Source organism: Tachypleus tridentatus, chromosome 13, assembly GCF_004210375.1.
Source record: "Tachypleus tridentatus isolate NWPU-2018 chromosome 13, ASM421037v1, whole genome shotgun sequence".
In the NCBI taxonomy this organism is placed as follows: Eukaryota; Metazoa; Arthropoda; class Merostomata; order Xiphosura; family Limulidae; genus Tachypleus; species Tachypleus tridentatus.
The window spans coordinates 180,030,926-180,042,987 of record NC_134837.1 but is presented as its reverse complement, the minus strand read 5'-3'; the positions used below and the strand labels follow the sequence as shown (position 1 = coordinate 180,042,987).

Here is a 12,062-nt window from a genome sequence, read left to right as displayed (position 1 = left end):
ATTGCAAAAGTATTCACCCCTATTAATAATATCACACTTTGATGAAATACAGATCATGTAAACATTTTGTTAATTAACTTGTATTAATTAAAACTCTAATGATCAAACTTAACACTGGTATGTGTGATGGAGGTTAAATGTCAGCAAAACCTGCGAAGAAAATATGTACATTTACATTTATTGATTGTATAAGTATTCAGTCCTTGAGTCGGTACTTGGTGGAAGCATAGGTGACAATAATAGCTCCTGTGATAGGGCTCTATCAGCTTTATACAATGAAATGGTGTAATTTTTGCCCATTCTTCCTGGAAAAATTGCTCCAATTCTTACAGATTTGTTGGTGATCGTTTATTGATTGCAACCTTTAAGTTTCACTATAAATTTTGTGTTGAATTCAAGTTAAGACTTTAACTAAGCCACTCCGGGACATTCACTTTCTTCTATTGAAACTACTCCAATGTGGCTTTGTATTTGTGCTTCTGGTCATTGTACTGCTAAAATGTGAATTTCCAACACAGTTTCTTGGCTGACTTAAGCAGGTTTCCTCTAAAATTTATTTACATTTTGCACCATCCATCTTCCCCTAAATCCTGACAAGCTTCCTAGTTCCTGGTAATAAGAAGCATCTTCATAACACAATGCTGCCACCATCATTCTTCACAGGTGGTGTTGACCGAATGATGTGCTGTGTTGGGCTTGTGCCTGATATAACACTTTTTATTGAGGCAAGAAAGTTCAATTTTTGCTCGTCCAACTAAAACATCTTTCACTTTGTTTGAAACTCCAGACGAGAGTTAATATGATTATTTTTCAGAAATGAATTCTTTCTTGCCAGCTACCCATACAGGTCAGCTTTGATCAGGGACCGCGATATTGTCGATGTATGAACACTGACTCCCACCTCAGACATGGAAGTATGCAGATCTTTCAAAGTTAATGTTGGCTTCACATTGGCATTTCTAACCAGTTTCCTGTTTACTCTGTTTATAAGATTGGTCTCATCTTGCTCGTGATTGAGAGATATGACGCACATTACACTTCTTAACCTTGAACTTCTGATAGCAATACTACGACTGATGGCCAATTGCCACCTAGTCAGTCCATCTGGCCCAGTATATAAATGTGACTCTAAATATCTTTTGGCTGAAGACCAAGTTGTAAACACTGATGGCCCGTTGGAACCCAGTAAATACATCTATTCATCTAAATAAATATTATTCTCAACGTCTTTTGGCTCGGGACTCGTTTGTAAACATTGATGGTCTGTTACAACCCAGTCAATACAGCTGGCCTACTAAATATGTACTAAATTAATAAACAAACTATTACCTATTTGCAAAGTTTGTTTGTGATTCATTTACACATTTTGACGATCTAATTGTTGGACGTAGCCAATGGATTAGGAGACACTAATATAGAGTCGTTTATAGAAAACTCATCATGGTATATAATGGAGAAAATTCCCTTTTATTATCTCCCTCCTAAAATGTATAACCAGGATATGGTGCTCTGAAAAAAAACTCCTAAATAAAGGAAAATTATTTTTTGTTTCAGCATTATCTTGAAACACTTACCAACAGACAATTGCACAGACGTTCCCATAAAACTGTACAACAAAACAGGAAAGAAGGACGTGTATAATCCATACACAGTCGGGACGGTGGCTAACAGTGCGCTGGCCATCCCTAAATGGAAGAAGAAAAGTTAGAAATTTATAAAGTTTCTGAAAATACACTTAAAAGTATTATGTTAGGTAACTTGCCTCTTATCAAAATGTAATAATATTAGCCAAAACAATAATGACAATAAGAGTTTTTTGTAGCATAAAAAATTAAGAAATACAGTCTTAAAAATAGCTCCGCAAATGAAATAATAATAGTAATAGTAAACCACATTATTAAATAATGCTAATAATGATTTGAGATTAAAGGTAAGTAGCTTTCGTCGGTTGTACGTAAGCACAAAACTGGACAGTAGGGTCTATATATTCTGGCCATCACGGGAATCAAAACCCGAATTTTATCGCTGCAAGCCTAAAGACTTATTGCTGAGCCATTAAAGGGAGAAAGCTTACATTACAGTAATTGATGTTTATTGTATAACTATAAACACAAAAAGTTGAAATAAAATTTTAATATTTCAATACTGTTACATTCTCAGTACATTTTGCACCCCCAGTGACACAGTTGTAGGTCTGTGGACTCACACTGCTAGAAACCAGGTTTCGATACTCGTGATGGACAGAACACAGAGACTCTACTGTCCAGTTTTGTGCTTAATTCAAAATAATCAACCAATCAACTGTTAATGTTTGGTACTCACCATGAGGTGCATGAAGAACTGCACAAGTACAACCTGACACAATATCATAGAGAAGGTCTCGTTTTATGTTGTAGTTACGTAACCAGTTTATCATGGGAAATAACGACATCACCGACTTCCCAATTTGGACAAGAGAGCAATGACGACGACAGTTGCCATGAAAGCATCGTTTTAATCTTTCCATGTAAGCGCCAGAGACTTCGTCGATGTCGTCAAGACCTAAGGTAGAGTCGTCCACACCACTAAGTTGGTAGTCTGCCATGGTCAACACGGGTCGATCCACCAATAATCTGGGCTTATCGTCGTCTTTCATGGTGACGTTGACGAGTTCTTGTGTGGATAGCTGGGATTTTTAAAGACAATAAAAACAACACACGTTTGTTCCTCATGCATGTTATTAATATTACATCTCCAACTAAATTTGCACACTGACACTTACGATGTTTAATTGGTGTGTGAGCAAGGACACCTACAAGTTTAAAGAATTTAAGATAATTATTTTCCCACAATTTATCGTTGTAAGTTTGATCTACATTAATGTACTTTCAAATCAGGAAGTGCTTAGCACTTCTTACATCTTACTCTAAAGCTGTTTCAGTTTAAAATTACTGCATCGTCTTTGTCTAAAAGAAAAAAGTTTGGTTTGTTTTGAATTTCGCGCAAAACCACACGAGAGCTATCTGCGTTAGCTGTCCCTAATTTAGCAGTGTAAGACTAAAGGGAAGGCAGCTAGTCATAATCGCCAACTCTTGGGCTACCCTTTTACCAACGAATAGTAGGATTGACCGTCACATTATAACGCCCCCACGGCTGAAAGGGCGAGCATGTTTGGTGCGACCGGGATTCGAATCCGCGACCCTTGGATTACCAGTCGAACGCCTTAACACGCTTAGCCATGCCGGGCGCGAATACAAGAAGTAAAATGACTAAATGTTCAATTGTGTAATATTTGGACCTCTCAAAGTGTTGCTCTTCATGTATGTATGTTTTTAAAGCTCATCAGCTGTTTGCCTTGATATATAAGTTACCATGACAACATAAATTGTATTAAAAATTAATGTTTTTCCAGATTTTTCAAAGAGATTTATAAGTATGACATACGTAATCAACATTCTGTACAGCCCCATGCCACGAGAGCTACAAATATAGTCTACTGAATTACCATCCAGTTTTTCTTTTGTGATTTTCCTTCTGAGTGAATTTCAAATAAGTGATTAATTCAGCTGTTACTACGTTCAAGAACTTCAGTGTGCCATGAACTTAGCCACGTGCCATCTACTTAGCCACATGGCATTGGCTTAGTAAACTTTTCCGTATTACAGAATCTCATATCGTGGGAACATTTTTTCGCAATGCTTTAAGACCAAACGATTGAATTTGCCATTAACATGTATTTGGTTGTTTTTTGATATCTGTAGTGCAATTTCCATACAATAAATGGCTCGAACTCAATTATGAAGCTGAATGAGGACCTTGTAGGTTTGTTTTTATACTTAAATAAGCTATGACAACTTTAATATTTAAGAGATTGGTATCGTGAGGAATGGTGATAACTCCTCAATCGGTGTTATTACGGCGAGTACCAAATATCTTTGGTAGCACGTGCTAAAGAGATAATAAGATATTATAAACACATGCAGATGAGTGACCAAAGCTGTTTTTTTTAAAAGAACAGGAAAAACTACATTCAACTTCTGTAAGTACATCCTAACTGCATGTCCATGCTTGATGTCAAGTCATACTCAAAATAAAACAAGAAAGAGTTTATTGGAAAAACGTATTTTAATGATATAAAATAATAACAAAAGTCGTCTAACTAGTGTATGAAATTTAAAATAACCTAAACACTTCAACATCTTCATTAAATACTATATCAAAGCACACGAAAACTAAAAATAATGATGTTTGCTGTCATTTATTAAACTGCATGTAGCATCATAAACTCAGTAACCTCTAATACCATACGGCCTGGCATGGCCCGGAGGATAGGGCGTTCGACTTGCATTTAGAGGGTCGCGGGTTTGCATCCCCGTCGCACCAAACATGCTCGCCCTGTCAGCCGTTGGGGCGTTATAATGTGACGGTCAATCCCACTATTCGATGGTAAAAGAGTAGCCCAAGAGTTGGCGGTGGGTGGTGATGACTAGCAGTCTTACCTCTAGTCTTACACTACTAAATTAAGGACGGCTAGCACAGATAGCCCTCGAGTAGCTTTGTGCGAAATTCAAAAACAAACAAACAAACAAATACTATATTAAACCACTAGGGGGAATTTTTTAAAAAAAATGATACCATAATTTTACCAGAAGAGCTACTAAAATTCTTTAACAGTAATCATAATTAATAACAAGTATTGTTAATTATGAGTAACAGGCAAAAAAGGACAAAAAAAACTTTCATGACCCTCACGAATTAAGATATCATTTGGGTATCTTTACTGCTAGCGGTGTTTTCAGTCCTTAACCTTTGGCTGAATAAAACTAAGTAGCTAATAAAATCTTATCATACAGCCGAAACTAGATACTCTTTGCTATATGTTTCATGGAAATTGGACAAGTATCTTCGCTATTCCAAGGAAAGATAAAGGGGTATCATTCATACCCCTTCAACCTGGATGTGTTCTAAGAGTAGAAGCGAGGACTGAGACTGGAACTACAAATGACATGTTTCCATTTTTTTCGATGAAAGTTTAAAACTATTTGTTTTTAATTTTTTAAAACCATTGCGCATACATGACATTCAACTTAAAATTCATTCAGAGACGGCCTAAGACAACGTCGTATGTTTCGTAACTGTATCTGTGGGTTGATTTTAGAATAATTTCGCAGCAAGCATGGACTGTTGTTGTTTAGGGTTAGGGAAACGCGGACTGTAAACAAGGGGATATATGGTTCGCGTCTCGTGGCTGCAAAAATGCGTTCCTACACTATTAGGCTGTGAAGAAGTTATAAGTACGATTGTCAAATGTTCCTACTCGGTCAACGAACAGAAGCCAAAGGGTTGTGAGTGAGTACTGTTGACTAGTGCTCCCTAGTGACACAGTGGTATCTCTGCAGACTCACACCACTAGAAACCGGATTTCGATACCCGTGGTGGGCAGAGCACAGATAGCCCATTGTGTAACTTTGTGCTTAATTCAAAACAACCAAAATGTCTGAAGAGAAACAAAAATGACAGACACAATCAAAGAGTAACAGACCCAGAACTTTGAATTAATCATGCCTAGAAAAGCTCTGTTGCACCATGTTGCTGAGTAAATTAACATAACAAAATTGTGTGAAGAATGTTTAGTTGGTAGCGTTTAAATCTTTGTCATCTTTTATGTTGAAGCGTCATCTCTTCTGGAAAATAATCTCAAATTAAATGGACAGCATCCAGCCCACGGGTGGAGACCTAAAGCTTTCTCAATATCAAGAGTCATGATACTTGAATATTTAGTTGTTATTTTTCCGTATCATGATATGAGTTGTGTCCTTATATTAAGGTCAAGGATTTTACTAAGGCTCATGGGTGTAACTTTGGAGTGTTGGGATGACCCACACCTACTCCAACTTCACCTTCCCAACTGCTGCAAAATATACAACATTATACTCAATAGAGCAAAAATATTTCAACGTTAAAACAATGTTATACAAAGTGTAATACACGTAGCACAGACATATCTTTTAATTTGGTTTGAATTTCGCGCAAAGCTACACGAGGGCTATCTGCGCTAGCCGTCTCTAATTTAGCAGTGTAAAACTAGAGGGAAGGTAACTAGTCATCACTACCCACCGCCAACTCTTTTACTTATACAAGGTGTTCGGAAAGTCACTGTGCAGTTTTATAATCATATTTTATTCAGTCTATTTCAAGCCAGCAACTGATAGTGGTGTTTAGAAACAAAATAAGAAGAATCCAGGCCTGTATTGATGCCAACGGTGATCACTTTCAACATTGTTTATAATTGTCATTCATATTTACCTCATGTATTCTATATTGAAATATGTTTGTTAATAAATATATAAGTGCACAGTGACTTTCCGAACACCCTGTATTAGTGGGATTGATCATAACATAACAACACCCCTACACTCACACGGAAAGCCCGTTTGGTGTGATAGGGATTCAAACCCGCGATCTTCAGATTGCAAGTTAAGTGCTTTAACCACCAAGCCATGTCGGGCCCGGATGTTTTAGTATGTGGATGATATCAACAAGTTACGAATGACCTTACATCCTTTCAGGAAGGCCCGACATGGTCAGGTGGTTAAAGCACTCGACTCGTCATCCGAGAGTAGCGGGTTTGAATCCCCGTCACACCAAACATGTTCATCGTTTCAGCCGTGGGAGCGTTATAATGTGACGATCAATCACACTAATCGTTGGTAAAAGAGTAGCCCAATATTAGGCGGAGGGTGGTGATGACTAGCTGCCTTCCCTCTAGCCTTACACTGCTAGATTAGGGACGGCTAGAGCAGATAGCCCTCGTGTAGCTTTGCGCGAAATTCATAAACAAACAAACCTTCCAGGAAACATGAAATCTCTCTAACTTATTTGATAACTTAACGAGCTGTAACAGACAGCACGTTCTTAAGAACGTATTAGATAAATTACATTAAAACTTAATAGTTTTTTACCCAATTACCTCCCCTGCCATGCTGAATAAACTAATAATCTATATTTAGAGATATTGTAAAATTACGTTACCTTCTATCGCAGTGTTGGGACCCGTCAATTTCTCAGTCATTTATTTCACATTTTTACTCAACAAGTACAGCAGATGTGACATATCATTTTACACTACTTTGTTTTAATTTTATACGTGTGTTATTATAATTAAAAATACCTGTCGTGCAGGATACAATCTTGTGAGTTACTCGATGTGTTGTTAGAATTAAAGTTATATGTCGTGCATGATACAATCTTTGAGTTATTCGATGTGTTATTATAATTAAAAATATCTGACGTGGAGGATACAGTCTTGTGAGTTACTCGATGTGTTGTTAGAATTAAAGTTATATGTCGTGCATGATACAATCTTTGAGTTATTCGATGTGTTATTAGAATTAAAAATACCTGACGTGCAGGATACAATCTTGTGAGTTACTCGATGTGTTATTAGAATTAAAATTACTTGTCGTGCAGGATACAATCTTATCAGTTACTGATTGGGACTCTAAATGCTACAATAAATACGAACTATAATTAAGTTCAATAATTCAAAAAATAGAAACCTTGGTGAGTTGATGATTATAAAGAATGGCCCCCACAGTTCAAGGCTCACCAGTTTCGGCTTCAGCCACGACCTCGGACTCGTAAACAATTTTGTTTTTAATTTCATGGAATCAAAATGCCATGCACTTTATAGAACTGTTTTATAGCTGCTACACAAATTATGGAAAAGCCTTGATTTATAAACAAACCGATTTATAAACGAACAGATATCAAGTTAAAGTCTGTGTAACCAGACGCGTAGACTCATTTTTATCTAATTAAACAATAATGTCATTTTGAACTAAGTATAACTTGTCACGTAAACCAATTTACATTGATTTTTTTCGGTTTTCAGTAGAATTATTTATTTCATTTCAACAAATGAGAGTTCAGCCTGTAGGTGGATCATTATAATGTAACTTAACCATATACACTGTTTTCTAAAGGTATCTAATTAATTAGTTTCACATATCTACGTACACGTCAGTACCATACCTGCATGTTATACATTGTTTTATGTTTGACGGTATTAGATTTACTACATTTAATTGGTTCAGACTGATTTCTACTAGTTTCATTTTAATTGGTCGGGGTAATTGACCAAACGACTTACTCATCTTACAATTCAGTGCAAAGCCAAACTTCATTGAAGAAATTAAATTGTAAGATACAGTAAGAAATGTGCAACACCTATCACATGTAGGTCACGTGAGCCTTTTAAGATTTTAAGTTTTTTCTCGAGGAAACCTTACATAAAGTACTGTAAATATTTACGCTATTAAATCGTTGGTTTTGTTACACCAGTTTCTTTTTTCAATATATTTTAAAAAGTTTAAACTGGTTTGCGGAATAATCTACGAGAGTAAATCTCCAACAGGATCACGAAACAATAGAACAATCAGATCTGGTCTCAGCCTGCCTAGGCCGGGGGGAGGGGGAAGCAGAGTAATTAATACAGGAACAAAAAATAACAATAATTCTTACCACATTTGGGCTCAGAATCAGTATAAAGACATTAATTTTATATGTTAACATGAATGTAAACGCTGAAAAAGCTTCTTGGGGCATCGTTTTGTTTATCTTTTAATAACTTTTAGAGCATGCGCATATGAGCGTATCACAGATCATTAACCCAGGTTTTTGGAATGAAATAGCGCAAGGTCTACAAATGATGAATGTAGGAGCGAAGATATTTTTGGTTTGGTTATGAAATTTGCGCGAAGCTACACGAGGGGTCTCTGCGCGAGATTTTTGGATAGTTTGCCTCACTGGAGCCTCCTTCCATAGCTAAGATAAGAATATATGCAAGCTACTTGTAGTTTCTGTGATATATATACATTTTTATAAATATCGCTTCAGGTAAACTCAGTAACAATATGAGACTAGGCATAATAGCATAGTATGCAGACAAAGAAGTACTTTATAATAGTTCGGGTGTGGGTTTGTGGTTCGTGTGTTGAGCCAAGGTTTAGACCGCGATATGTTGCTGAGCACGCTTCACACTTTCAGTTGTATAAACGTTATAAGCGTAACAGTCAATCTTATTATAAGGGAGAGAATAGCGTTTAGGACAAGAGAGTTGGTGATTGGTTGCCCAGTGGTCAGGATTCTTAAATTAAAGATGGCTACGCCTGAACCCTGATATTTTAGACACGATCATTTTGGCCGTGTTTCGCATGAGCACTGTTCTAGTTGAAAATAGTACTTTGTAGTACCATTCTTATTGAACAGGTCCTGCCCAGCTTTCAAGTAAAACCACAAGATAAAACGTAAACTTAGACGTGTATGAAAACAAAAAAGAAAGACTGTTTATGACTAGATTACATTTCAGAAAGTGTTTGGTTTAAACGCCAAAAATTAGTGAAGCATTGGAAACCCGTTGGGATGGAACTTACGTAAACTGTAGACTTGTTTTCATGTATACGTCTTAAGTTGTCGTTTAAGGATTTCAAAAGAAAAGTTAGTGGGAAAAAAATAGAGTGTAAGACCTATCTTTTGTGGCTCCAAAGTTACTGTCCAGTAAAACTTTCGCTTTATTTGTTTTTAATTTTGCGCAAAGCTTCACGAGGACTATCTGCGCTAGCCGTCCATAAGTTAACAGTGTAAGACTAGAGGGAAGGCAGCTAGTCCTCACCACCCACCGCCAACTCTTAGATTGTTCTTTTACCAACGAACAGTAGGATTAACCGCATTATATATAATGCCCCAAAAGCTGAAAGGGCGAGCATGTTTTGTGTGACGGAGATTCGAACCCATCACCTTCAGAGTGGGAGTCGAGCGCTCTAACCACCTGGCCATGCTGGCGCCACACCTTTCATGTCATGCCAGAACTCGTCATTCGGTTCTGGATGCAGACAAATCTTTATTACAAATGTTTAGTCTATTAAATTCCAGAAAGTTCAACTTTGTTATGACACATACGAAAAAAACAACTTTTGTTTTCTGAAATAGTTAAAAATCAGACTCCCATCCCACGAGATGAAAGGACCAGTTGTACTAACAAAGTAAAGAAAATTTCTTGAACCTAAAATACTTGGTAATGTTATTAAAATAGAAGGTTCTCTCATTACATTTAATTATTTTACAAATAAAATACATGCGATTTTCATTTCAAAAATGAACATTTTTTTGGGTTATCAAACATACGTCTTTTACTGACCTCAGTATGCCTTATAAAATACACTTAGTTATCGATTGAATATTAATTTTTATGTTTGAAGTGAAAACGTTCGATTTTTAAATATCTCGACCCAAAACATTATTGAAAAACTTTAATCACTACTATGAAAAAAAGTATAAATCAAACGATAAATTATTTTTATTTTATTTCTAAATATTTTAAATCTTAAAAAATAAATTAATATTTAAAAAATGGAAATATTAGTTTAAATATCAAATTTAAAAAGTTGTAGCAAATAAAATAAATTATTCATTTATCCTACCGAGCAGAATTTGAATTAAAATTTGATTTGTTTTCACCTCGGTATTATTAAGAAGTAGGCGCCAAGATTAAAACAAACGTAACCATAAAGTTATTGTCACGTAAAAATCTTCGATAAAAAATAGCTATAGCTGAAAAATACGTGTATTGATTGTCACAAACCACACTTAAACAACAACAAAAAACAAAAACAAGCCACGAAACATTGACTGGTGATAACAGTAACAACATATTTGAAATTATAGTCTGCCATAAACTTTTCTAATATTTATGCTAAAAGTATTTGAAACATTTTTAAGTTTATTTTTACCTTTGAAGACAGACATATGGTTAACATGTAAACAGTTAACTTGATTTGTATTAATTCCATTAATTTTAAGAAAAAAATCACAAACAACAAAAAAGGTTGAAAGATCGTCTCGTTTCGGAAAAATACTAGCTCGTGAATGTGTTAAATTATCAATATTAATTATACATTTTCCAAGACGTGGTTATAATATTCATCATATATGTTTCGTTTATCCAAACAAAAATATCTTACCTTTTCGTAACTAAACTCCGGTACTCAACTAAAGAAGTCGAGAATATAGAGTTTTGACTGTAAAAGAGTGTCTATTCTCAACCAGGCGATGTGAAATAGACTAGCTTCTCAAAAGACCCATTATATATACCACTCGTGATTTACCACTAAGTAAAATAACCTGATTGGATAACCAATGAAATACAGTAACACATAGAAAGAGACTTGAAACTGTGATCATGCGCGTTCGACAATATGGAAGTGCGCATACTCTAAACTGTTTCTTGGTGTTAAAATGTATGTCTACATATTTGTTAGCATATCAAGTCATCTCACGAGAATGCTAAAATTATTATATGTTGTAATATGCGTCAATGTTGGATACAGTACCGATTTTACCTGCAGTATTTAATATATCTCACATCATGTGCATATAAAGTCAACGCAACAATTTATTTCGTCAGTTTCGTGATCTATCAAAAACAAAAGTTGTTGCAACGTTTATTATGCTTGTTGGTTTGTTTTCTTGAATTTCGCGCAAAGCTACACGAGAGCTATCTGCGCTAGCTGTCTCTAATTTTGCAGTGTAAGACCAGTAGGAAGGAAGCTAATCATCACCTTCTACCGCTAACTCTTGGGCTACTCTTTAACCAACGAATGGTGGGATTGAACGAAACATTATAACGCCCCCCGTCTAAAAGGGTGAGCATGTCTGGTGTGACGAGGATTTGAACCCGGGACCTTCAGATAACAAGTCAAGTGCTTTAACCACCTGGCCATGTCGGGCTCAGTTTCGTGATCTATTAAAAACAAAAGTTGTTATATCGTTTATTACATATCTAAATATTGATTATCTTTTGAGGGCCTTGCAACCATTTACCTGATAAACTTGTTATATTATATTATTCAGTTATAATATTTTGATCGCAACCTATTTTAACAAGATATTAACATCCAAAATATATTAACATTCTTATTTTAGTTAATTTTTTCTTTCAATTTATTACGTACAAGCAGAAAAAAAGTGGCCCTATCGGTAAATTGTTTGTTTGGTTTTGAATCTCGCACAAGTCATCATCAGCC

General features: G+C 35.7%; 1 protein-coding gene across 3 annotated transcripts in view; it reads right to left on the bottom strand.

The window, feature by feature from the left end:
* The window catches only part of LOC143238515 (prestin-like), a 50,913-nt gene extending 39,783 nt beyond the window's left edge, over nt 1–11,130 (bottom strand). For all 3 annotated transcript variants that reach the window (XM_076478799.1, XM_076478800.1, XM_076478801.1), the window contains exons 1-3: nt 11,001–11,130; nt 2,323–2,665; nt 1,575–1,685 (exon numbers count right to left, since the gene is read on the bottom strand). In XM_076478799.1, coding sequence (XP_076334914.1) covers nt 1,575–1,685; nt 2,323–2,635 — 424 coding nt within the window. In that variant the 5' untranslated portion in view covers nt 2,636–2,665; nt 11,001–11,130. The remainder of the gene's footprint in view (nt 1–1,574; nt 1,686–2,322; nt 2,666–11,000) is intronic.
* Nucleotides 11,131–12,062: the final 932 nt, after the last annotated feature.